Raw genomic sequence first — 24,780 nt, 5'->3', positions numbered from 1 at the left:
CAAGCGCAGAGCCCGAATGCAACAAGAGGCTGGCTTGACTGCGTGAGGTTCGAACGCGAAGCTCGGATGTGGCAAGCACGGAGCTCAAATGTTTGTTGTGTTTTGTAAAGTGCATGTTCATTTGATGCCTTTGTTTTCAATTTGTTGTTAGTGTTGGAGTCTGTGTGAAGTAACCCAAGCAAAGCGGTCAGAGGGTCCGTCGACCCCCTTGGTCCACTTTAGGCGGTTTCCAAGCCCGTCGGCTTGTTCTCAAAGGTAACCTGCGTTAGGCAGTTATGGAGCTTGGAGGCCTGTTAACTCCAAAGTTTCATTCCCGAATGTGACCCACTGGTAGTGGTTATGCACCGTGGTGAGTCTAGAGACTCAACTTGTAGCATGAAGGTCGGTAAGTAAAGGGACTTGTGCTCAACTTGTTGTGAAGGGGCAGAGCTCGGGAGGCCCTAGCCCTTAGCCAATGCATCGTGGCCAACCGAGGGACTGGGTTTATGGTGTACGAAGGTCGGTAAGCAAATGACTTGTGTCCAACTGGCTGTGAAGGGGAAACCTAGAGAGGCTTTGGCGCTTAGCCAATGCATTGCGACCTTGCATTGCATGAAGGTCGGTGAGTCAAGTGACTCGTCTCCGACTGGCTGTGAACCTTAGTCAATGCATCGTGGCTAGCCGAGGGACTGGCTTGTGACACGAGGAGCTTCTCCGTGCTAAATTACTCTATCGGAGCGCAGCAAAGGTTGGAGATGTGTTATTGTTAAGGCTCAACTAAAATAGTCCGGATGTGCCCACTAAGTAGAGTCCGGACGTGCCCATTGGGGAAGTCCATGCATGCCCGTTAGTTCGGTATATGCCCACTAGCTAAGTTTGGGTGAGCTCGCTGGGAGAGCTCGGGTGAGCACCCTGGGAATGTCCTTTGGGATAGTCTGCTGGGAGAGTTTGGGTGAGCCGCTGGGAGAGTCAGGGTGAGCCCGCTGGGAGAGTCCACTGTGATCGACTATTGGGTCGACAACTCAAGGGATTGGTGTTCGACCGTTGCGTCGTGGCGAGTCCAGTGACTCACTTTGGTCACCGCCGTCCCTTCATAGCGGTTGTGGCCTACTTCGTAGCGATAGCGGTCTTTCTCATTGATTAAGCTGCAGACCTCGACCACCTCTTCATAGTAGGCTTTTGGGTTCTTGACGTCTCCAACAACATGTTGCGGGGCCCTTGCTACTCCCTTCTGGCTGATCTCTCTGACAACATACACAAACCTCAAGAGCTGCTTCTTCCTTTCCATTGTGTTGCTCTAGGTGGTAACCATCATGGCTCTCACTCCAGTGAAAGAAAGAGCACTTTCTTCGCAACCAAAGCCGGAAAATGCCGCCGGAAAGGAGGAGGAAAGGGTGGCGGAGTCATCTAGGGTACCCTTTTTTGGCAAAATGTGGAGTGCTTTCAAGGGGTTACAAAGGCCAATGAGGATTCTACTTCTGGTGACGTCTCAACTGGATTGCATGGTAGATTGGATGGGGAAATAGGTGTACAGAGGGACAATCGGGAAGGGTCCAGAGGGGAAAATTGTATGATCGGGGTGTGCGAGTGGGTGAGCTGGGGCTCATGCTCAACTCCGTGGTCTTGGGATTCACATTGCTCGGCGTGAAGATGAAATGGAAAGACGAAATGGGAGATGCGCGTATGATTTTCAAAAAAGAAAGGAAAAAAGCTTGAATGCCGGAGTGACATAGGAAGAAAAACGAGATACTATTTTCCTATTGGAGAACTCGTAGAATTCCAGAATGTCTAAGCAACTACAAACAAAAACGGAATAAAAAGGTAAAAAACCCATTAAACTGGCTTTACTTGGTACCTACTTGGTAAAATAAATGCACAAATGTCACTAGGTGTAAAACCCTATACACCTTAGACTTCTTTCCTCAGTGACAATACATGGTCAAGCCCTGAATAGATCTCTTGAGAGTTCATGTACCACAAATCCAAGGGTGCTAAGCTCGGAATTCTAGATTCCCTCCGAGCTTAGAAACTCACCAATTGTCAAGCCGCCTCGCTTGTTTGTAATGGGATGAAAAATAAATAAATAATAGCAAAGTAATTTAAGTAAAATATTTTATGTAAATTTAAAAAATAGAAAAAAATATAATTCTAAAATTTAAAAAAATATAAAATATAATTTTTTAATATTAATTTTTGTTTTAAAAATTTAAAAATTTTAAATTATTTTTTATATTTTATTTAAAAATTTTAAAAAATTATAATAATTAAGTAATTATCTAACAATTTAATAAAAAATTTGGAATTAAAAAATATTTATGTCTTTTTTCTCCTTTTATACATTATAAAAGGGAAAATTCAATCCTTGGTTCTCAGTTAAAAATTAAAGTGTTACCAATTAATCAAAAGAATATTCACGAAAAATATTTATGTTCAAATAGTATTTAAATATTAAAACAAGATAAGATGAAACGAGATAGTTTCCAAGATTTGTAAAATCAAACCAGACCGAACAATTTCATGTCATCACACACTTCTTATGGAGACTATCTTAATTTGGATCCTGAGATATAAAAGGAGTACCACCGATTCAAGAAGTCATTCAATCAACAATGAACATTGAATCGTCCAGGTAAATCAGGTTCACAAGCCAACTCAAAGAAACAAATAAAAAAGGGGACAAAAACTGCAAAGACTCGCAAGACAATCTTAAGGATAGAAATAGAACATTCTTCTTCCACCACCACCACCAGCAGAACATACTACTAACACTATACTCCCTGTAAAGGCGGATGAAAATGAAGATTGAGGTTAACTGGAAGGACGCGCATCATATTGTCAACCCTGTTCTAAGCCCTTTTTTTTTTTTTTTGGGGTTATAAAAGAAGATAATTTTCATTAGGGTTTTTGGTGGAGACAGACTGATCACTTGGCCATCATCACCTTGACAAACTCCTCATAGTTTATCTGGCCATCACCATCTACATCAGCCTCCCTGATCATCTCATCGACTTCCTCATCAGTGAGCTTCTCCCCAAGATTGGTCATCACATGGCGCAGTTCAGCAGCAGAGATGAACCCATTCTGATCCTTGTCAAAAACCCGGAAGGCCTCTTTAAGCTCCTCCTCTGAGTCAGTGTCTTTCATCTTCCTGGCCATGAGGTTTAGGAACTCAGGGAAGTCAATGGTCCCATTGCCATCGGCATCAACCTCATTGATCATGTCCTGGAGCTCTGCTTCAGTTGGGTTCTGGCCGAGCGACCTCATCACAGTCCCAAGCTCCTTGGTAGTGATGCAACCTGCAAATCATTAAGCTCAAAGATAAATTTCAAATTATTCTTGTCAGATTATCTACCACCAAACTCAGAGGCTAACTTGCCAAGTTGCCAATCACCCACACCACTGTCTGAAATATACCTACCATTTTTAACACCTAATAGAAGTTTCAACACAATACAAGTGAAATTTAACAAGAACACCAGTCATCCAAAGTGTAAAGCAATGAAATTGAAAGTGCAAGATCACACGTGCCCTTGAATTATTCATCTGAAAGAGGCACCCAATCGATCATGGAACATCAATTTTTTATGCACAATATCACGCCCGTGAGCGTGTTGTTAAAAATAAATGTATCAGGTTACGCAGTAAATGAATCTGTGAAAATGAAAAAACATGCAGCAAGAACGAGGCAGATAGTCTCTTCAAATCTTTCGAACACTGCTATATATCAATAAACCACAATACAACAAATCTCGACAGCATAGGAACAACATGGGCACACTGGCAGATCTCATGTTCCTATAACCGCATGATCTCCGCAACTCTTTCCTCTTTTAAAGAATAAATGCCGAAGTGTCGGGTGACTAAAACCTTTAAGAAAATTGTTGTCTTCCAAACAATAAACACATCTGAGATTCAATCTCTTACATCGTTGATCTCTTTTCTTCCCACTCAATTTTTCCCCCAGCTAGCAAACGGTGAATAATTATCAATTAAAACAGCTCAGATCAGACACGGTACAAGAAAGGGAAACATAGAGAAACGAAGAGAGAGAAATCCTTAAGACGGAAAGAAAAACTAAGGTTTATTACTATGGAACCAAATAAAATGAAGGTTAAAAAAAAAGAAAGATAAAGAACATAGAAACGGTAGATACATGATACAAAAGCGCAGATAAAACGAGATCCACATAAATCCTTAGAAACAACGAACAAGTTCATAAGAACTAGATCTGACACAAACCAAAAGGAAATAAACATCAGATTCATCCATACAGGGAGAGAGAAAGAGACCGACCGTCGCCATCCTTGTCGAACAAGCTGAAGGCCTCCTTGAACTCAGAGATCTGGTCATCGGTGAGTTGGTCCGCCATTCTTCCTCTGGAAAATTCGGTGCTTTCTTGTCTTTTTGTAAGCCGCAGGATATTTCTAATAGAAAGAAAAGAAAGGGAGGATGAAAGTAGAAAAGCTGCCGTTCTATATGGACAAACAGAGATTAACGTTTTCATCAACCAAGTATTGACGAAAAGATCTACTAGATGCCTGCCACGTAGAAGATCAAGGATGATCAAATAGATCAAGACCCAGAAGCGTAGGGTCCATGAATGGCCTGTGCACCCTTGGGTATAGTATTAGATTCTTCCAAAATTATTAAAAAAAACAAAAGAATTAACAGAAATTTTATCCATAATTTAATATTATATACCACACTCTAATTTTATTTTAATTATATTAAATAATATATGACATATTCATCATCATTAAATAATAAAAAAAAAATACAATAAATAATCAATTAATAGTGATATATATATCACATCATATTTAATGGAATAAAAATAGAATAGTAAAATAGTATATAGAATTTTCCTTTACTTTTATATCCGTCCAAACTTATAGTTTTTTTTTTATATAAAATATGAAGATTTATTTTTACAATATAAAATAATAAATAGTAACTGATAAAAAGAATTTTTCTTTTAAGAAAATGCGTTTTTGTGGATTTAGGCCAAGTTTGGACACTGAGTTATTCTCGGATTTTCCTTTCCAAACATCACTAAAATACAACGCTTTTCAATTTTAAATTTTTAAATTTTTCATCTAATCGTTATCTATATTCAAACACAAAACTCAAGTTATGCTACATAACTTTTCCAAACTTTCAAATAAAATATAAAAAGCAATATAACTTTTTCAAATTTCAAAATAAAAGTAATATTGAAAAATTATATTTAAACATTTTTATAACTTTATTCTACTATTATTCAATTTTTTCTTCATTTTTCCAAATGCAATAAAGCATTCTAATTCAAGCTATTTCACTTTTATTCATAGATATTTATCATAAGTTTCCAAACGAGCCCTTAGTCATTTTTAAAAAACACAGCATCCTAATTTATACACAAATCATTTTTCTTTTATAAATTGAATTGTTTAAAAGAAAAAGGAAAAAAAAAAAGAGTAAAAAATCGATTTGCACCTGTGTGCATGTTTGGGGTGTACCTTAGCATTGTCCTAATTTAAACCACACTGAATTAAATTATTTTAAAAGAAATTTTCTTAAACTTTATAATATGAACCCTAAACTCTTAAAATCCTAATGCTAATTATTTTGTAAGGTTCAACTTGCGGCACTATCAGAACAAGTAACCTAGAACTCGTAATGCAAAACTCACTATTTTATTTTTTTATTATTGATTTGATTTATTTATTTTAGACGATTGGTTTTCTTGCCAAATCTCATTTCCATCACATCGAAAAAATGATTGGTTTATTTCAGACAACCGTTTGTGTATGAGCTTTTTAGAAAGTGATTCTAGCAATGCTAAGGGGTTTGTAGCTGTGTTTTCAAATTTGACTAAATGAGCTTATTAGAAAGTGATTCTCTTTTGACGACCCAAGAAATCCAAGGAGCTAGTGAATCAAGAGCACTGTTGGACAATCTTACAAAAGACATTCGAGGATTGATGCATAAATTTTCAAGATGCAGAATTCTACATACGGCCAAAATAGACAATGAAGCATCTCATAAGCTTGCTAGATATGCTTGGAATGTGGAGGATCTCTTTGTATGGTAGAGGTCATTCTCAAAGTTTATGTCTCAAGTCATTTGGACTGATAAATATTTCAACGCAGGGTTTCTTAAGGAAGTTGTCTCGATATAATAATAATAATAATAATAATAGAGAATTATATTCTAATAATATTTTAACTTTTCAATATATTTATTCAAAATTTTCTCTTATTTTCTAAACTTTAATAAAATATGTTGACTCATATTATCTCACTATTATTCACAAATTTGTTGAATGTGGATTTCAGAGTACAAAACATGAGAGTTACTAATAAAATACTCCTAAAAAAAAAGTTGCTCTCTCTTTGCAGTTCCACCTCTGTACTCTCTATTCGTTCTGCTCTATGTAGAGTAGCCCGCTCATTTTGACCGATAGTATTTTGTTCAATTTTTTGTACATTTTTCTATTCACATTTTTTAAATATATTTCAATATTTTTTAAAAATAAAAAACATGTTAATACACTTAAAATAACTTCCTTAATCACTAAATAAAATAATAATAATAATAATAATTAGTCAAGATGTACTTTGAGCGGTTAAAGTATGAGGCAAAGTAGTTTTCTCATATATTGTATTCTCTGCCGTCGAAAAAGGTAAAAGCAAGCAGCGAATTTTCGAGATGGGAGGAGAACAAAAATTGCGAACCAACCCACCGACGACCATATCCTTGAGTTCAAGAATGCCTTCTGCATGTTCGATAAGGATGGCGACGGTCCATCTCTCCCTGTATCTCTGCCTTGTTAATGAATCTGAAGGCTGTTTCTTTTTCTTTTGTGTGTCAGATCTAGTTCTTATTGACTAGTTTGTTGTTTCTAAGGATTTATATGGATCTCATTTTCTCTGTGCTTTTGTGTCATGTCTCTTCCATTTTTTGTATTTTTTTATTCTTATTTTCTTGTTACCATAATTTTTCTCGGTTCCATGGTTCTAAACCTTAAATTTTATTTGCATCCAAGGATTCCACTATCTTCGTTGCTCTATGTTTCCCTTTCTGGATATCGTGCATGAACTGAGCCATATGAAATTATAATTATTTACTGTTTACTTGGTTGGGGAAAGAAATTGGGTGGGAAGAAAAGAGATCAACGAGGTAAGAAATTGAATCTCAGATGTGTTTATTGTTAGGAAGACAAGGAAGAAAGAAAATTTCTAAAAGATTTTAGTCACCCTACACTTTGACAATGTTCTTTAGACGAGGAATAAAGTTGTCATCAATCATATGTTCATTTCGTTAGAAATTATGCGTTTGTTCTTTATTTCACACAATTTTGGTAAAGATCATACGGCTATAGGAACATGAGATGTGCTTGTTGTGGGGTGTTAAGATGAAGAGAATGAACACATGTTTACTGTATGAAGAAATTCTTGAACAGACAAAGTTAATTTCATTGAGACATTTTTTAGGTCAGTTTTTGTATAATTGAAATCACATAGTATCGCAACATATTTATAGAGGGAAAACACTATTCTCACAGAAGATATCCAACGAAATTCTTTACCGAAATATTTTTTAATTTTTTTACTTCATGATTAAGTAAGTGTTTCTAAACGAATATGTGATTTTTTTTTCCATTTTTAAAAAACATTTAAATGGTTTAAAAAAATAGTGAAAGCTAAGATAAAAAATATTAAAAAAAGCTTTTTAGTGTTCGGTAGAAGATTTCGGTAGAGATCTTCTGTAGATGTAGCAAGATCCTTTATATAGACTTATTACATGTCAGAGGAATATTCCAGCTTTGAGAATATTTCATAACAGAACTTGTTACAAGAGTAGTCCAGAGAATTCCATCGTGCCTTTCCCTTTCTGTTGTGCTGAGTTACCGCTTCTAGAACCTTCAAGTATTTGTGAGTCTTCATGCTCTGCTTTTATTCTTCCTATTATGGGGTGTCGCATGCCGTTCCTATACTGTCGAAATTTGTTATTTTGCATTTTATTGATAAATTAGCGACGTTGAAAAATTCTGAAGAGACTGATCTGTCTTGTTCTTGCTGCATGTTTTCATTTTTACAGATATTCTTCATTTTCTGGTTTCTATAATACATTTTTTTTACAACAACACGCTCATGGGCGTGATGTTATGCATACATAAACTGATGACGAATTCAACTACATTGTTTTTGTGAGTTATTGAAATGTACTTGGTCAACGAAGTTTACCCTGATTGGTCCTTGAGAAAAAGAATAAGTGGATCTGCTTAAAGTTTTATTTTATTTTTTCAATATTTATTTCATTTATTTATTAATTTATTTATTTTAGACAATTGGTTCTCTTGCCAAATCTCATTTCCATCACGTCGATAAAATGATTGGTTTATTTCAGACAACCGTGTGTGTATGAGCTTTTTGGAAAGTGATTCTAGCAATGCTAAAGGGTTTGTAGCTGTGTTTTCAACTTTGACTAAATGAGCTTATTAGAAAGTGATTCTAGCAATGCTAAGGGGTTTGTAGCTGTGTTTTCAATTTTGACTATATGAGCTTATTAGAAAGTGATTCTCTTTTAACGACCCAAGAAATCCAAGGAGCTGGTGAATCAAGAGCACTGCTGGACAATTTCACAAAAGACATTCAAGGATTGATGCATAAATTCCCAAGACGCACAACTCTACATACGGCCAAAATAGACAATGAAGCATCTCATAAGGTTGCTAGATATGCTTGGAATGTGGAGGATCTCTTTGTATGGTGGAGGTTATTCTCAAAGTTTATTTCTTAAGTCATTTGGACTAATAAACATTTCAACGTAGGGTTTCTTGTGGAAGTTGTCTTGATATAATAATAATAATAATATTAGAGAATTATATTATAATAATATTTTAACTTTTCAATATTTTTATTCAAAATTTTCTCTCTCATTTTCTAAAATTTAATAAAATATGTTGACTCATATTATCTCGCTATTATTCACAAATTTGTTGAATGTGGATTTCAGAGATCAAAACATAAGAGTTACTAATAAAATATTCCCAAAAAGAAAGTTGCTCTCTCTTTGCAGTTCCACCTCTGTACTCTCTATTCGTTCTGCTCTATGCAGGGTAGCCTGCTCATTTTGACCTATAGTATTTTATTCATTTTTTTGTACATTTTTCTAATCACATTTTTTAAATATATTTAAATATTTTTTAAAAATAAAAAAACACGTTAATACACTTAAAATAACTTCTTTAATCACTAAATAATAATAATAATAATTAGTCAAGAGGTACTTTGAGCAGTTAAAGTAGGAGGCAAATTAGTTTTCTCATATATTGTATTCTCTGCCGTCGAAAAAGGTAAAAGCAAGCAACGAATTTTCGAGATGGGAGGAGAACAAGAATTGCGAACCAACCCACCGACGACCAGATCCTTGAGTTCAAGGTTGCCTTCCGCATGTTCGATAAGGATGGCGATGGTCCATCTCTCCCTGTATCTCTGCCTTGTTGATGAATTTGAAGGCTGTTTCTTTTTGGTTTGTGTGTCAGATCTAGTTCTTATGAACTAGTTCGTTGTTTCTAAGGATTTATATAGATCTAATTTTCTCTTCGCTTTTGTATCATGTCTCTTCCATTTTTTGTATTTTTTGTATTCTTTTATTCTTATTTTCTTGTTACCTTAATTTTTCCAGGTTCCATGGTTTTAAACCTTAAGTTTTATTTGCATCCAAGGATTCCACTATCTTCGTTGCTCTATGTTTCCCTTTCTGGATATCGTGCATTAACTGAGCCATATGATATTATAATTATTTACTGTTTATTTGCTGGGCGAAAGAAATTGGGTGGGAAGAAAAGAGATCAACGAGGTAGGAAATTGAATCTCATGTGTTTACTATTTGGATGACAGGGAAGAAAGAAAATTTCTAAAAGGTTTTAGTGAGCCTACACTTTGACAATGTTATTTAGACGAGGAATAATGTTGCCATCAATCATATGTTTGTTTCGTGGAAATTATGCGTTTGTTCTTTATTTCACACTATTTGGTAAAGATCATACGGCTATAGGAACATGAGATGTGCTTTTTGTGGGGTGTTAAGATGAAGAGAATGAACGCATGTTTACTGTATGAAGAAATTCTTGAATAGACAAATTTCATTTCATTGAGACCTTTTTTAGGTCAGTTTTTGTATAATTGAAATCACATAGTATCGCAGCATATTTATAGAAGGAAAACACTATTCTCACAGAAGATATCCAACGAAATTCTTTACCGAAATATTTTTTAATTTTTTTACTTCATGATTAAGTAAGTGTTTTTAAATGAATATAGGATTTTTTTTTTCTATTTTTAAAAAACATTTAAATGGTTTAAAAAAATAGTGAAAGCTAAGATAAAAAATATTAAAAAAAGATTTGTAGTGATCGGTAGACGATTTCGGTAAAGATCTTCTGTAGACGTTGCAACGTCCTTTATAGAGACTTATTATATGTCGGAGGAATATTCCAGTTTTGAGAATATTTCATAACAGAATTTGTTACAAGAGTAGTCCAGAGAATTCCATCGTGCATTTCCCTTTTTGTTGTGCTGAATCACCGCTTCTAGAACCTTCAAGTATTTGTGAGTATTCATGCTCTGCTTTATTCTTCCTATTATGCGGTGTGGCATGTCGTTTCTATGCTGTCGAAATTTGTTGTTTTGCGTTTTAATGATAAATTAGCAACGTTGAAAAATTCTGAAGAGACTGATCTGTCTTGTTCTTGCTGCATGTTTTCATTTTTACAGATATTCTTCATTTTCTGGTTTCTATAATACATTTTTTTTACAACAACACGCTCACGGGCGTGATGTTATGCATACTTAAACTGATGACGAATTCAACTACACGGTTTTTGTGAGTTATTGAAATATACTTGGTCAACGAAGTTTACCCTGTTTGATAATTGAGATAAAGAATAAGTGGACCTGCTTAATGTTTTATTTCATTTATTTATTTATTAATTTTAGACGATTGGTTTTCTTGCCAAATCTAATTTCCATCACGTCGATAAAATGATTGGTTTATTTCAGAAAACCGTGTGTGTATGAGCTTTTTAGAAAGTGATTCTAGCAATACTAAGGGGCTTGTAGTTGTGTTTTCAACTTTGACTAAATGAGCTTATTAGAAAGTGATTCTCTTTTGACAATCCTAGAAATCCAAGGAGCTGGTGAATCAAGAGCACTGTTGGACAATCTGACAAAAAAAATTCGAGGATTGATGCATAAATTCCCAAGGGACACAATTCTACATATGGCCAAAATAGACATTGAAGCATCTCATAAGCTTGCTAGATATGCTTGGAATGTAGACGATCTCTTTGTATGGTAAAGGTCATTCTCAAAGTTTATTTCTCTAATCATTTGGACTGATAAACATTTCAACGTGGGGTTTCTTAAGGAAGTTGTCTTGATATAATAATAATAATAATAATATTAGAGAATTAGATTCTAATAATATTTTAACTTTTTAATATTTTTATTCAAAATTTTCTCTTATTTTCTAAAATTTAATAAAATATGTTCATTTATATTATCTCACTATTATTCTCAAATTTGTCGAATGTGGATTTCAGAGTACAAAACATAAGGGTTACTAATAAAATATTCCTCAAAAGAAAGTTGCTCTCTCTTTGTAGTTGCACCTTTGTACTTTCTATTCGTTCTGCTCTACGCAGAGTAGCCTGCTCATTTTGACCGATAGTATTTTTTCATTTTTCTATTCCTATTTTTTAAATATATTTAAATATTTTTTATAAATAAAAAAACACGTTAATACACTTAAAATTACTTCCTTAATCACTAAATAAAATAATAATAATAATAATAATAATAATAATAATAATAATAATAATAATAATAATTAGTCAAGAGGTACTTTGAGCGCTTAAAGTAGGAGGCAAAGTAATTTTCTCGTATATTGTATTATCTGCCTTCGAAAAAGGCAAAAGCAAGCAGCGAATTTTCGAGATGGGAGGAGAACAAGAATTGCTGACCAACCTACCGACGACCAGATCCTTGAATTCAAGGTTGTCTTCCGCATGTTCGATAAGGATGGCGACGGTCCATCTCTCCCTGTATCTCTGCCTTGTTGATGAATCTGAAGGCTGTTTCTTTTTGGTTTGTGTATCAGATCTAGTTCTTATGGACTAGTTGGTTGTTTCTAAGGATTTATATGGATCTCATTTTCTATGCGCTTTTGTATCATGTCTCTTCCATTTTTTTGTATTTTTTCGATTCTTTTATTCTTATTTTCTTGTTACCTTAATTTTTCCCGGTTCCATGGTTCTAAACCTTCAGTTTTATTTGCATCCAAGAATTCCACTATCTTCGTTGTTCTATGTTTCCCTTTTTGGATATCGTGCATGAACTGAGTCATATGAGATTATAATTATTTACTGTTTACTTGCTGGGGGAAAGATATTGGGTGGGAAGAAAAGAGATCAATGAGGTAGGAAATTGAATCTCATATGTGTTTACTGTTTGGATGATAGGGAAGAAAGAAAATTTCTAAAAGGTTTTAGTGAGCCTACACTTTGACAATGTTATTTAGACGAGGAATAATGTTGCCATCAATCATATGTTTGTTTCGTGGAAATTATGCGTTTGTTCTTTATTTCACACTATTTGGTAAAGATCATACGGCTATAGGAACATGAGATGTGCTTGTTGTGGGGTGTTAAGATGAAGAGAATGAACGCATGTTTACTGTATGAAGAAATTCTTGAATAGACAAATTTCATTTCATTGAGACCTTTTTTAGGTCAGTTTTTGTATAATTGAAATCACATAGTATCGCAGCATATTTATAGAAGGAAAACACTATTCGCACAGAAGATATCCAACGAAATTCTTTACCGAAATATTTTTTAATTTTTTTACTTCATGATTAAGTAAGTGTTTTTAAATGAATATGGGATTTTTTTTTCTATTTTTAAAAAACATTTAAATGGTTTAAAAAAATAGTGAAAGCTAAGATAAAAAATATTAAAAAAAGATTTGTAGTGATCGGTAGACGATTTCGGTAAAGATCTTCTGTAGACGTTGCAACGTCCTTTATAGAGACTTATTATATGTCGGAGGAATATTCCAGTTTTGAGAATATTTCATAACAGAATTTGTTACAAGAGTAGTCCAGAGAATTCCATCGTGCCTTTTCCTTTCTGTTGTGCTGAGTCACCGCTTCTAGAACCTTCAAGTATTTGTAAGTATTCATGCTCTACTTTATTCTTCCTATTATGCTGTGTCTCATGCCGTTTCTATGCTGTCGAAATTTGTTGTTTTGTGTTTTAATGATAAATTAGCAACGTTGAAAAATTTTGAAGAGATTGATCTGTCTTGTTATTGATGCATGTTTTCATTTTTACAGATATTCTTCATTTACTGCTTTCTATAATACATTTTTTTTACAACGACACTCTCACGATCGTGATGTTATGTATACATAAACTGATGAGGAATTCAACTACATGATTTTTTGGAGTTATTGAGATATACTTGGTCAAAAAAGTTTATCTTGTTTGGTCCTTAAGATAATGAATAAGTGGAACTGCTTCAAGTTTTATTTCATTTATTTTATTTTATTTTTTCATTATTGATTTGATTTATTTATTTTCGACGATTGATTTTCTTGCCAAATCTCATTTCCATCACGCCGATAAAATGATTGTTTTATTTCAGACAACCGTGTGTGTATGAGCTTATTAGGAAGTAATTCTAGCAATGCTAAGCGGTTTGTAGCTGTGTTCTCACCTTTGACTTAGTGAGCTTATTAGAAAGTGATTGTCTTTTGATGAACCAAGAAATCCAAAGAGCTAGTGAATCAAGAGCACTGCTAGACAATCTCACAAAAGACATTCGGGGATTGTTGCATAAATTTCCAAGATGCACAATTCTACATGTGGCCTAAATAGACAATGAGGCATCTCATAAGCTTGCTAGATATGCTTGGAATGTGGATGATATCTTTGTATGGTGGAGGTCATCTCAAAGTTTATTTCTTAAGTCATTTGGACTGATAAACATTTGAACGTGGGTTTTGTTAATGAAGTTGTTTTGATATAATAATAATAATAATAATAATAATAATAATAATAATAATAATAATATTAGAGATTTATATTTTAATAATATTTTAACTTTTCAATATTTTTATTCAAAATTTTCTCTTATTTTCTAAATTTTAATAAAATATGTTGACTCATATTATCTCACTATTATTCACAAATTTGTCGAATGTGGATTTCAGAGTACAAAATATAAGGGTTACTAATAAAATATTCCTAAAAAGAAAGTTGCTCTCTCTTTGCAGTTCCATCTCTTTACTCTCTATTCGTTCTGCTCTACGAAGAGTAGCCCGCTCATTTTAACCGATAATATTTTTTCATTTTTTTTTTCATCTTTCTATTCAGATTTTTTAAATATACTTAAATATTTTTTAAAAATAAAAAAATACATAATACACTTAAAAATAACTTCCTTAATCACTAAATAAAATAATAATAATAATAATAATAATAATAATTAGTCAAGAGATACTTTGAGCAGTTAAAGTAGGAGGCAAAGTAGTTTTCTTATATATTGTTTTCTCCACCTTCGAAAAAGATAAAAGCAAGCATCGAATTCTAGAGATGGAAGAAGAACAAGAATGGCGGACCAACCCACCGACGACCAGATCTTTGAGTTCAAGGATGCCTTCAGCATGTTTGATAAGGATGGCGACTGTCCGTCTCTCTCAGTATCTCTGTCATCTTGATGAATCTGAAGGTTGTTTCTTTTTGGTTTGTGTGTCAGATCTAGTTCTTATGGACTAGTTCGTTGTTTCTAAAGATTTATATGGATCTCATTTTTTATGTGCTTCTGACTGTGATGAGGTTGCTAGGCCATAACCAAACTGAAGCAGAACTCCAGGACATGATCAATGAGGTCGATGCTGATGTCGACGGCGACGGCACCATCGACTTCACTGAGTGTCTATACCTCATGGCCAGGAAGATGAAAGACACTAATTCGGAGGAGGATCTTCAAGAGGCATTCCGATTCTTTGACATGGATCAGAATGGGTTCATCTTTGCTGCTGAGCTCTGCCTTTGATGACTGATCTCGGGGAGAAGCTCACTGATGAAGAAGTGGATGAGATGATAATGGAGGCAGACGTTGATGGTGATGGCCATATAAACTATGAGGAGTATGTCAAGGTGATGATGGGTATGTGATCATTCTACTTCCATCAAAAACCCTAATGAAAATAATCTTTTTCTATAACCTAAAAAAGAAAAGGAGGCAGAATGACTGTCGAGAGATCTGTATTCTGGGCATTTTTAAGCTCAGAGGGAATCTAATATTCTAGGCTTAGCACCCATGGATTTGTGGTCCATGACTGTCGAGAGATCTGTATTCTGGGCATTATCATGTGTTTATAATGTTCTCGAACACTTAGTAATGATTCTTGGTTGCTTGAAGGGCTTGCTAATACGCAGTAATGTCAAGTTGGCTGGCTGTTAATACTGCGAAGATTAATTAGTGTTTGCCAAAAACATAGGTCTTTGCAAAGTCTTAAAGACCATGAACGGGGTGCTGATGCCTACCCAATGCCTTAAGGTTAGGCTAGCTTTTATTGCTTTACAAAGATAGGGTGGCCCTTCATTATTAATGGTAAGCTAGGTTGTTTGAGCACATATTTGAAGAAGATGATAAACTGAAGGGATTATTTTATATGGGTTATTAACTAGGGGTGGTGCCATTCGGGCCAAAGTCAACGTAACAATTTGACTTTAAGTAATTTCATTTAACATGGTTTCACTCATTATGCCCACCGCCGTTCCCCTTTACTAGGTTGGATTTATGTCGCTTCTTCATGAACTGTGAGAATCCGCTTTCATTTACATTTAATTGTTGTTCACCTACCATGCCAGATTGGATTTATGTTGCTTGTGGGGTTTTTTTTTAATTATTTATTATTATTTTTTTCTAATCAAGCATACATTTCATTAACAAAAGGAAATCAAAATATGTGAGGAGGGGATGAGATTCCTCAACAAACATTTCGCTACAACAAACACAGTACAAAAGTGGAAAAAAATCTAATTTTAGAACCGCAAACTTGGTCTCCATCCATTCCCTACAAAGAGGACGCTGTCTTAAATAACAATTTTTTTATAGTTCGCATAGTTGTGCGAACTGTGTTTTCAGCATTGGAGGCTGTGGGTGCTGATGATGCACTGTAGTTTGTTGTCCCGAGATGTTCACAGAAGAGACTCGTATTTCTTGCCTCAAGATCTTAGGTTAGGGAAAGCAGGAATATATTAGGAAGACTGGCATTGATTGGCCTAGACCGTTGCCGATCGAGTTTCTTCATGAACTGCTTGTGATAGCATGTGGAGTCCATGCACCAATGATAATGAGATGGGGTGGGTCAGAGCTAAGAGATCTTGGGATGGTGAAACTGTTGGTAAGGTGCGTTGTAGCCGTTGGATACATTTTGACACGACGGCACGTGTTAACCACACGCCAGACAAGCTGTGCTTGTGGATCACGGGCCGATATTTTCACCACAGTTTTGCTTCATGGCAGTAGATTGGTGGTTGGAGAGTAGCGTGGTGGGGCGCATGTAGACAATCAGTCACTGAAATTTGGTAGATTAGGCATAGACCGAACCGGGGTAATGTTTCATGCCACAACTTTTATAATGTTTCATGCTCCTAATTGTTGAGAGCAGTGACCGTTTGCCCGCGGGTTGGTTGCTCAACTACACCATTTGGGTACGTCCTTAGATTCTCCTATGGCCATCTTGCTAAATCCATTTGTACCATCCTCTTTGCCTGGTCTTGCCTACCAATGAGATTGGGCCATGCTTGCCTTTTTCTCCCATCAGGCCTTTTATATCCCAACAATACTTCCATATTTTAATCATTCCAGGGCATGCAGGAATTTTCAAACCTGGTTAGCTGGTCCCCCATACTCACGGGTGGTACTGGTTGAATATTCCACGTCTCTTCTACTTCTCATCTTCGTTTAGTTTGGTTTGGAATTTAGACTATATTGAGTTCGAATGATTGTTACTATTTTATTATTATTTATTTATTATTTGTTTTTGTATTTAATTTTTTTAATTTTTAATTTTATTTAATGATTAATGAAGTGAGAATTAATAAATTTGATATATTTTTTAAATTTTTTCTTAATAATTAAGGATGTTAAAAAAGTACTTAAAACAAATAATAAAAAAATAAAAAAACTTGAAATACACTTAAATAGTAGATGGATAGTAATAAAATAGTAAATCTATCACTATCCATTAAGTTCAGTCTAGTTTTTACTTTCTATTTTCTAAATACTAAACTATTAAAAATAATATTATATATAATCGTGATATACGCAAATGCCATATAATCACTTTGAAAAAGAGTGAAATCTATTATTAAAAAATAAATTTATTTTCATATGGATCTCATATTTATTTATTTATTTTTAAAATGATTATATATCGTTTACATACTCACAACTGCAATTATAATTTCTCAACTCTTAAATCAGTAAACTCATCTTAATTTAAAATTTTTTTACACGTAAGACCTATAATATTTTTTAACTCAATACTTCTTTATACGCATAAATTATAATTTTTTTAACTTATTATAAATATATTTAAATTTATTTTAAATAGATAATATAAAATTCTCTCTATCATTTTAATTTTACTATAATTTTTAAAGAAAAACGGGTACTCTCGCATTTCGCACGACCCACGAGTCCACGACGATTGGACCTTTACTGGACATTTGCTGGCAACGATCGTTCGCAGGAGGCGAAGCAGCACGCCGGCCCTCACGCCCTTCCCTGCGAAAGCATCACCTCCTCCATATAGAAATGTTAGTCGATAAATAAAAATAATTTTATAATTTAATTATCACATTAAAATATGTTAATTTATAAATTTATTTTTATAAAATGGTTAAAGTATTTCTCACTCCATATATGCACATTGCACTTATACTCCTTTGCCCTCAAAGTTCTCCCTCTTCTAAACTTTAACTACTTGCGTTGCACAAATCTATGGCTCATGAAATGAATTTGATGAGCGTGACAATTTGCCGCTGAGCTGAAGTAGTTGAGCATGTGGTGTTTCAATCTCCAGGATGCATTGCTTTTTTTCTGATTTGGTTTTGGCTTCCTCTTCCATGAAACCAAAGAACTTCTTGGATGATACCCTAAATTCACATTTTAACGGGTTGAGATTCATCCCTTATTATGGGAGTATTCTAAAAAATAGTTTCTAGACACAGTCTTAAAGTTTATAAATATTGAGCATTCATTTTGAAAAAATGTAGAGTCTATTATTAAAAAATATTTTTTTATGTGAGTCTCAATTTCTTCTCAAAAGAATTGTGCGGAACTTATACACCTTAATACTTCAAATATAATTTCTCTATTCTTAATGCCTCCCCAAATCCCCCGCGTGTGTTCCTGTTACTTGCTTATGACTAGCAAGCCATGTACATACACTTCAACAATCTATTTGTCGTCTGAACATCTTTAGGGTTGTAATTGAATCAAGCTTGACTCAAATTCCTTGACGTCGAGTTGGGACCGAGCCAAGTTGAGTCAAGCTTAAGTCAGTCAAAATATGAGCTTGGGATGAGACAAGTTATTTTTCAAGTTTTACTTGTAATATTTTACGAGCTGGAACCGATTTGAGTTATTTCTCAAGTTTTACCACATTACACATTTCTAAATTTCGGCCTAAATAATTATAAATGGGATACAAATAATTAAAATTACATAAAAGAGAAAAAAAAATGAAAAATAAATAAAATGTAGCTATGCATTATAGAATTATTATGATAATCATTTCATATAATCTATCCATTAATACAACATGTAACTTGTTGACATTTATGCTTAATAACCATATGTTATATACCTCCATAAGTTTCTTCTTAGTTATGGCATGTGTATGGGATTGTAACAACCACTCCTCATATTCTTCTCTCTATTCTCGGGAGGGAGTATGAGGTGAAGCAAATGGGGGACCACTTAGAGTTCCTAACGGTTAGGTAATGGGTGGCAGGCGATAGCTGGTTTGTAACAGATAGTACGGTGTTCACGGTGGCTGTAGCAGGAGGAAAGGTACGGGGATAGCACTGGTAACTAGAAACAGGGTGGTAGAACGGAAATATCGGAGGCTCTGGCAGAATTGTATCGGAGGAGTAGGGTGGGAAATGGATGAGGTAGAGAAGAAATGGGAGAGACTCTGTTTGACGGAGGAGGAAGGGATAGAAATAGCCATTGATGAATCGGTTACAGAGGAAATCCAATATAAAGGGGAGTGTAGTTTGGTTGGTAAAATCTGTATGGAGTGAAGTATTAGGAAGGAAGTTGTTGAATCAACAATGATGAAAGTTTGGAGAATCAGCAAGCCAGCAAAGTTAACTGAGGTGGGAAATAACGTGTTCACCCTTATGTTTGCAAACCATGTAGATAAGCAAAAAGTATGGAGTGGGAGACCGTGGTTATTTGATTCGCACCTACTTGTACTGAAGATGTTCGAGGAATTTACACCACCACAGAGTCTGAAGTTTGAGCAAGAAAGCTTCTGGGTCCAAATGCATGATATGCCTCTTGGCTGTATGAATGAGGACCATGGGAAGAAAATAGGGAAAACTATTGGCGAGGTGGAGGAAATGGATGTGAATTCAGATGGCAGTGGATGGGGAAGATTCTTGAGAGTCCAAATCAGGTTAGATATCCACAAACCTTTGGCTCGAGGTAGATTTATTAATGTTAAAGGAGAAAAAATGTGGATTCCTTTAAAGTATGAAAAATTGCCTAGAATCTGTCTTGCTTGTGGATGTATGGTTCATGGTAAATTAGGATGTGGAGGGGAAGGGGAACAAAAGGAGCAATATGGGTCGTGGTTGAGGGCTGAGGCTAGATCTGGTTCTAGAGTGAAGGATAGAGAAGGTTTGCAGGACAGAAGGAGGGGGGGAAGTAGTGCTCATTCAAATGTGGGAGACGAGGGGTTTGGGAAGGGATATAAAAAAGATAGGGGGGAGGAAGTCAGTGGGGATTTGCTATCTGGGATGAGAGAAGAGGATAGAGGTGTAGGGACTGGGAGAGAGGGTAGTGTAGGAGAAGAGGTGGAAGTTGGAAAAGACACACAGGTGGTAGAAGGGGAAAAGGAGCAAGGGCTTAAAGTTGTAGGGGTTGGGGGTGGACCAAAACTGTTGGATGGGAAACCATTGACAAGAGGAGGGTGGAAGAGGAAAGCTTGAGAGAAGAAACAGGTAGTGGTTAAAAAGGATGTCTGTTTAACTAGAAAAAGATCAAAAGATGAGATAGAAGTAGGAGAAGGGGAGAGTGGGAAGCATAAGAAAGGCAGATTAGATCTTGAAGGAAGAGGGATGGAACTTCACCAAGAGTTGGCAGAGGCTGTTCAACAGCCCTGCCAATCCCAATGAAAATCCTAAGTTGGAACTGCCGAGGGCTTGGGAACCCTCGGACAGTTCAGGACCTTTACCACATGATGGAGGATAAGAGACCCGATTTAGTCTTTTTGATGGAGACTAAACTAAGAGCAGAAAGATTTGATTATTTGAAGAAAAAATTAAAATGTGAAGGGTGTTTTGTGGTGGAGTCAGCAGGGAGAAGGGGGGGGTTTAGCTTTATTATGGAACAATGTGGTTAAAGTTGAAGTCATTAACTACACACAAAGGTATATAAATGTGAAGATTGTTGAGGAAGAAGATAAGGATAGTTGGATTCTCACATGTTATTATGGGCAGCCAGAAGCTTTTAAAAGAGCCGAAGCCTGGGATTTTTTTGAGTCCTTAAAGCCTAAGGAGAACTAAGGGTGGTGTGTAATTGGGGACTTTAATGAAATTGCAACCAATGATGAGAAGGTGGGGGGAAATCCAAGACAGGAAAAACTGATGGAGAGATTTAGGTCAGCTTTGGAGAAAGGGAATCTTTCTGATCTTGGGTGGAGAGGGAACAAGTTTACATGGAGTAATAAACATGAGGATGACACCTTTACAAAAGAAAGGTTGGATAGGGCAGTGGCCATTCCAAGGTGGGCACATCTGCACAAAGATTACTGGGTGGAGGTATTAGCAGGAAGATGTTCAGATCATAGGCCTTTGCTATTGTTTTCGAGTAAGAAAGGTAGAAATATCTGGAGAAGCAAGAAAGTATTTAGATATGAGGCTGGTTGGGCCAAAGATGAAGAATGTGAAGGGGTTATTAGAAGAGAGTGGGATAGAAGGGAGGAGAGGGGTGAGCAGCCTATAAATTTCATGAATCTGTTGGATAATTGCAGCAAGGCACTTGGGATGTGGAACAACCAGAACAAAGTTAACAGGGTGAAAGTTATTAAAGAAAAACAGAATACCTTAAGAAGCTACAAGATGATGAGGGGAGGCACAACTCAGCAGAGATTAAAAGGGTGCAAAGAGAGGTTGGGAGTTTGTTGGAGGAGGAAGACCTGAAGTGGAGGCAAAGGGCCAAAAGGAATTGGTATGCCTCGGGTGATAGGGATACAAAATTTTTTCATGCTTGTGCAAATCAAAGAAGAAGAAAAAACAGCATTAGCCAAGTGATGGATGATCGAGGTGGAGTCTTCAGGGGTCAGGTGGAAGTTGATGAAGATTTCAGATCTTATTTTGAGAGGTTGTTTTCTACCTCAAACCCTAACACAGCTGCTATGGAGAAGTGTCTACAGAATATAGTACCTCGGGTGACAAGTGAGATGAATGAAAGATTAAGTAGACCTTTTAGCAAGTTGGAGATAGAAGTTGCTATCAAAAGCATGGCTCCTTTGAAGTCACCAGGTCCTGATGGTTTTGGTGCTTGTTTCTACCAAAATCATTGGGCAACAGTGGGGGATAAGGTGTGCTTGACAGTCTTAGATTTGCTAAATGGTAAAACCCCTTTCTCTTCAGTAAACCACACGTTCATTGTCTTGATTCCCAAGTCTAAGGATCCTAAATTGGTTACTGAATATGGGCCTATCAGCCTATGTAATGTGATTTACAAAATGGCTTCCAAAGTGATAGCAAACAGACTCAAAGAAGTGCTGTCAGCAACTATTTCAGCCAATCAAAGTGCCTTTATCCCTGGTAGGATCATAACTGATAATGTTATGGTGGCTTATGAGGTTTTACATTCGATGAAGGTGAGCAAGAAGGGTAAAGAAGGCAGTATGGCTATCAAACTGGATATATCTAAGGCTTACGATAGAATTGAGTGGCCTTATGTGACTGTTGTTATGAAAAGGCTTGGGTTTTGTGATGAGTGGACAAACTTAATTCTGAAATGTATTAGTTCAGTCTCTTTTTCTGTGTTAATAAATGGTATACTAGGAGATGTGTTATTGCCCTCAAGGGGTCTTAGACAAGGGGATCCTCTATCCCCTTATCTATTCATTTTGTGTCAGAGGGTTTGAGTTCATTACTCAACAACTCAGATCTTAGGGGGAACACAAAGGGTATCTCAATAGTTAGGCACGAATTAAGAGTAAATCATCTGCTCTTTGCAGATGATTGCATCCTTTTTGGTAGAGCCTCGGTGGAAGAATGGAGGAAGATGCAGGATTCATTGCTCATATATGAAAAAGTCTCAGGTCAATTTCTAAATAAGGAGAAGACTTTTCAGTTCTAATACTTCTTTGGAAGATAAAAGGAAGATTCTTTTGGAAGGTGGAGCTATTGTGCAAGGCAGTTATGATAAGTACTTGGGTCTACCTACTATGGTAGGTAGATCAAAGTATAACACATTTAGAAGCTTAAAAGATAGCGTTTGTCAAAAGATTAGCAATTGGAAGAATTTCTTCTTGTCAGGGGCGGGAAAGGAAGTTATGATAAAAGCTGTCCTACAAGCAATTCCATCTTATACTATGAGTGTCTTCATGTTACCTAAAAGGCTGTGTAAAGAGATCAATGTAATGCTGTCCAGATTTTGGTGGAAAAGTCAGAAGAATTCCAGTGGTATTATCTGGAGGTGCTGGGAGAGAATGAGCCAGTCAAAAGAGGATGGAGGTTTGGGCTTTAGAAATCTGGCCAGTTTTAATATAGCACTCCTGGCTAAGCAAGCATGGAGAATACTTCAAAACCCATTCTCTATGGTTGCCACCATTTTCAAGGGAAAATATTTCAGAAGTTCATCCCTGTTGGAAGCAAAGTTAGGCAGAGTTCCATCTCAAATATGGAGAAGCATATGGAGTTCTTTAGACCTGCTTAAGGAAGGACTAAGGTGGAGGGTGGGGGATGGCCAAATGATTAATATATGGGGTCAAAGGTGGTTGCCAACACCATCTTCTTTCAGTGTCCAATCTCCTAATCCTTTTCTGAATACTTGTGTTAAAGTTAAGGACCTTATGCTTGAGGGAAGGAAGGTATGGAATGAGGGTTTCATAAAATCAATCTTTTCTGAGGAAGAGGCTGATATGATAATCAGTATCCCTTTAAGTAAGAGGGACGTGGGTGATAGAATGATTTGGGGACCTTCTAAGAAAGGTATTTTTAGTGTTAAATCTGCCTACTACTTGGAGGAATCTAGATCAAGAGCCTCAAGAGGAGAACCCTCAGAACATAATGGCCTGGGAAAGCTTTGGAAGAGTATTTGGGGACTGAACATTTCTGGCATTACAAAAAATTTCCTTTAAAAGGCAGGGAATAATCTATTAGCTACCAGGAAAAACTTGATGACGAAGAGGATTGTGGAAGATGCTAGATGCCCTATATGTTTGCAAGAGGAAGAAACAGTTCTACATGTTCTTTGGCAATGTCCTGCTGCAAATGATGTATGGTCAGGATCTGTCAAATCAGTTCAGAAATAGAGGGTGGGAGAAGGGGATCTACTTGGTTTACTGGAAGTGCTAGCAGAGAAGCTCTCACTTGCTGATATGGAGGAAGTTGCTGTAGTTATGAGAGGGTTATGGCTTCGGAGAAATACATTTGTGTTTGAAAGCAAGCTTCTAAGTAACACATATGTGATTAGTGCAGCTAGAGAGAACTTAGAAGAGTATCAGTCTTCAATTTTGAAGATAACTGAAATTAGACAGCAAGCAAATATAGGAGATGTGGTTCATAGTTGGAGTCCACCTAGTGTGAATTGGTTTAAGGCCAATTGGGATGCAGCTTTAGATGTGAAACAAAGGAAGGTGGGTTTAGGGGTGGTAATCAGAAATGATAGGGGGGAGGTGATGGCAGCTTGTTGTGAGTCGAAAAACTTTGTGGAACAACCTGCTATAGCTGAGGGCTGGGCATTAAGGAAAGCAATGGAGTTATGTGAGGATCTAAGATTTAACAAAGTGATAATAGAAGGAGATGCTCAGGTGGTTGTTAATGCAGTGAACAGCCAAACTGAAGACTTATCTTATTTTGGTAGCATTATTGAAGATTTGAAGGTTCAGATGAAGGAGTGGCCTAACTGGTCAGTGAAGTTTGCAAATAGAAATACAAATACAGTAGCACATACTCTTGCTAAAGAAGCATTACACATAGATTTAGAAAAGATATGGATAGAAGATATATCAGTTTGTATCTCAGATTGTTTACTGAGAGATTATTGCATTGTAAACACTGATATTTGAATGAATGAGGAGGTTTTATTTAAAAAAAAAAAAAAAAAACAACCACTCCTCATTTTGTTGTACATTCGCTTTATACATAAATAATATAAAGTCTAACGTTAAATAAAAGGGACTTTTTCATAGTTTTCAAAGCTCAAAATAAGATGCTTGTCAAAAATATAAAAATTGTCACAATAGTTACACATTAAAACCATAACT

At 35.7% G+C, this 24,780-nt stretch overlaps 3 protein-coding genes and 2 pseudogenes across 3 annotated transcripts; 4 read left to right on the top strand and 1 right to left on the bottom strand.

The window, feature by feature from the left end:
- The first annotated feature begins 510 nt into the window (after window positions 1-510).
- LOC118348962 lies at window positions 511-1,695 on the top strand (annotated as a pseudogene).
- An 823-nt stretch (window positions 1,696-2,518) lies between these two features.
- Window positions 2,519-4,457, bottom strand: LOC109016878 (calmodulin-7). Its single transcript, XM_018999236.2, has 2 exons — window positions 4,273-4,457; window positions 2,519-3,275 (listed from the first exon to the last, which is right to left on the bottom strand). The coding sequence occupies exons 1-2, from the start codon at window positions 4,346-4,348 to the stop codon at window positions 2,902-2,904; spliced, it is 450 nt and encodes a 149-aa protein (XP_018854781.1). The 5' UTR covers window positions 4,349-4,457; the 3' UTR covers window positions 2,519-2,901.
- A 10,183-nt stretch (window positions 4,458-14,640) lies between these two features.
- LOC108991310 lies at window positions 14,641-15,208 on the top strand (annotated as a pseudogene).
- A 5,715-nt stretch (window positions 15,209-20,923) lies between these two features.
- Window positions 20,924-21,478, top strand: LOC108992556. Its single transcript, XM_018967149.1, has one exon. The coding sequence runs from the start codon at window positions 20,924-20,926 to the stop codon at window positions 21,476-21,478; it is 555 nt and encodes a 184-aa protein (XP_018822694.1).
- Window positions 21,479-21,588: 110 nt separating this feature from the next.
- On the top strand, window positions 21,589-23,826 carry LOC108992555. Its single transcript, XM_018967147.1, has 4 exons — window positions 21,589-22,306; window positions 22,528-22,611; window positions 22,664-23,503; window positions 23,660-23,826. Exons 1-4 carry the CDS (start codon window positions 21,589-21,591, stop codon window positions 23,824-23,826), a joined length of 1,809 nt encoding a protein of 602 aa, XP_018822692.1.
- Window positions 23,827-24,780: the final 954 nt, after the last annotated feature.

This window comes from Juglans regia, chromosome 7, assembly GCF_001411555.2.
Source record: "Juglans regia cultivar Chandler chromosome 7, Walnut 2.0, whole genome shotgun sequence".
Classification (NCBI taxonomy): Eukaryota; Viridiplantae; Streptophyta; class Magnoliopsida; order Fagales; family Juglandaceae; genus Juglans; species Juglans regia.
The sequence above is the reverse complement of the archived record's forward strand: the minus strand, read 5'-3'. Positions and strand labels throughout refer to the sequence as shown.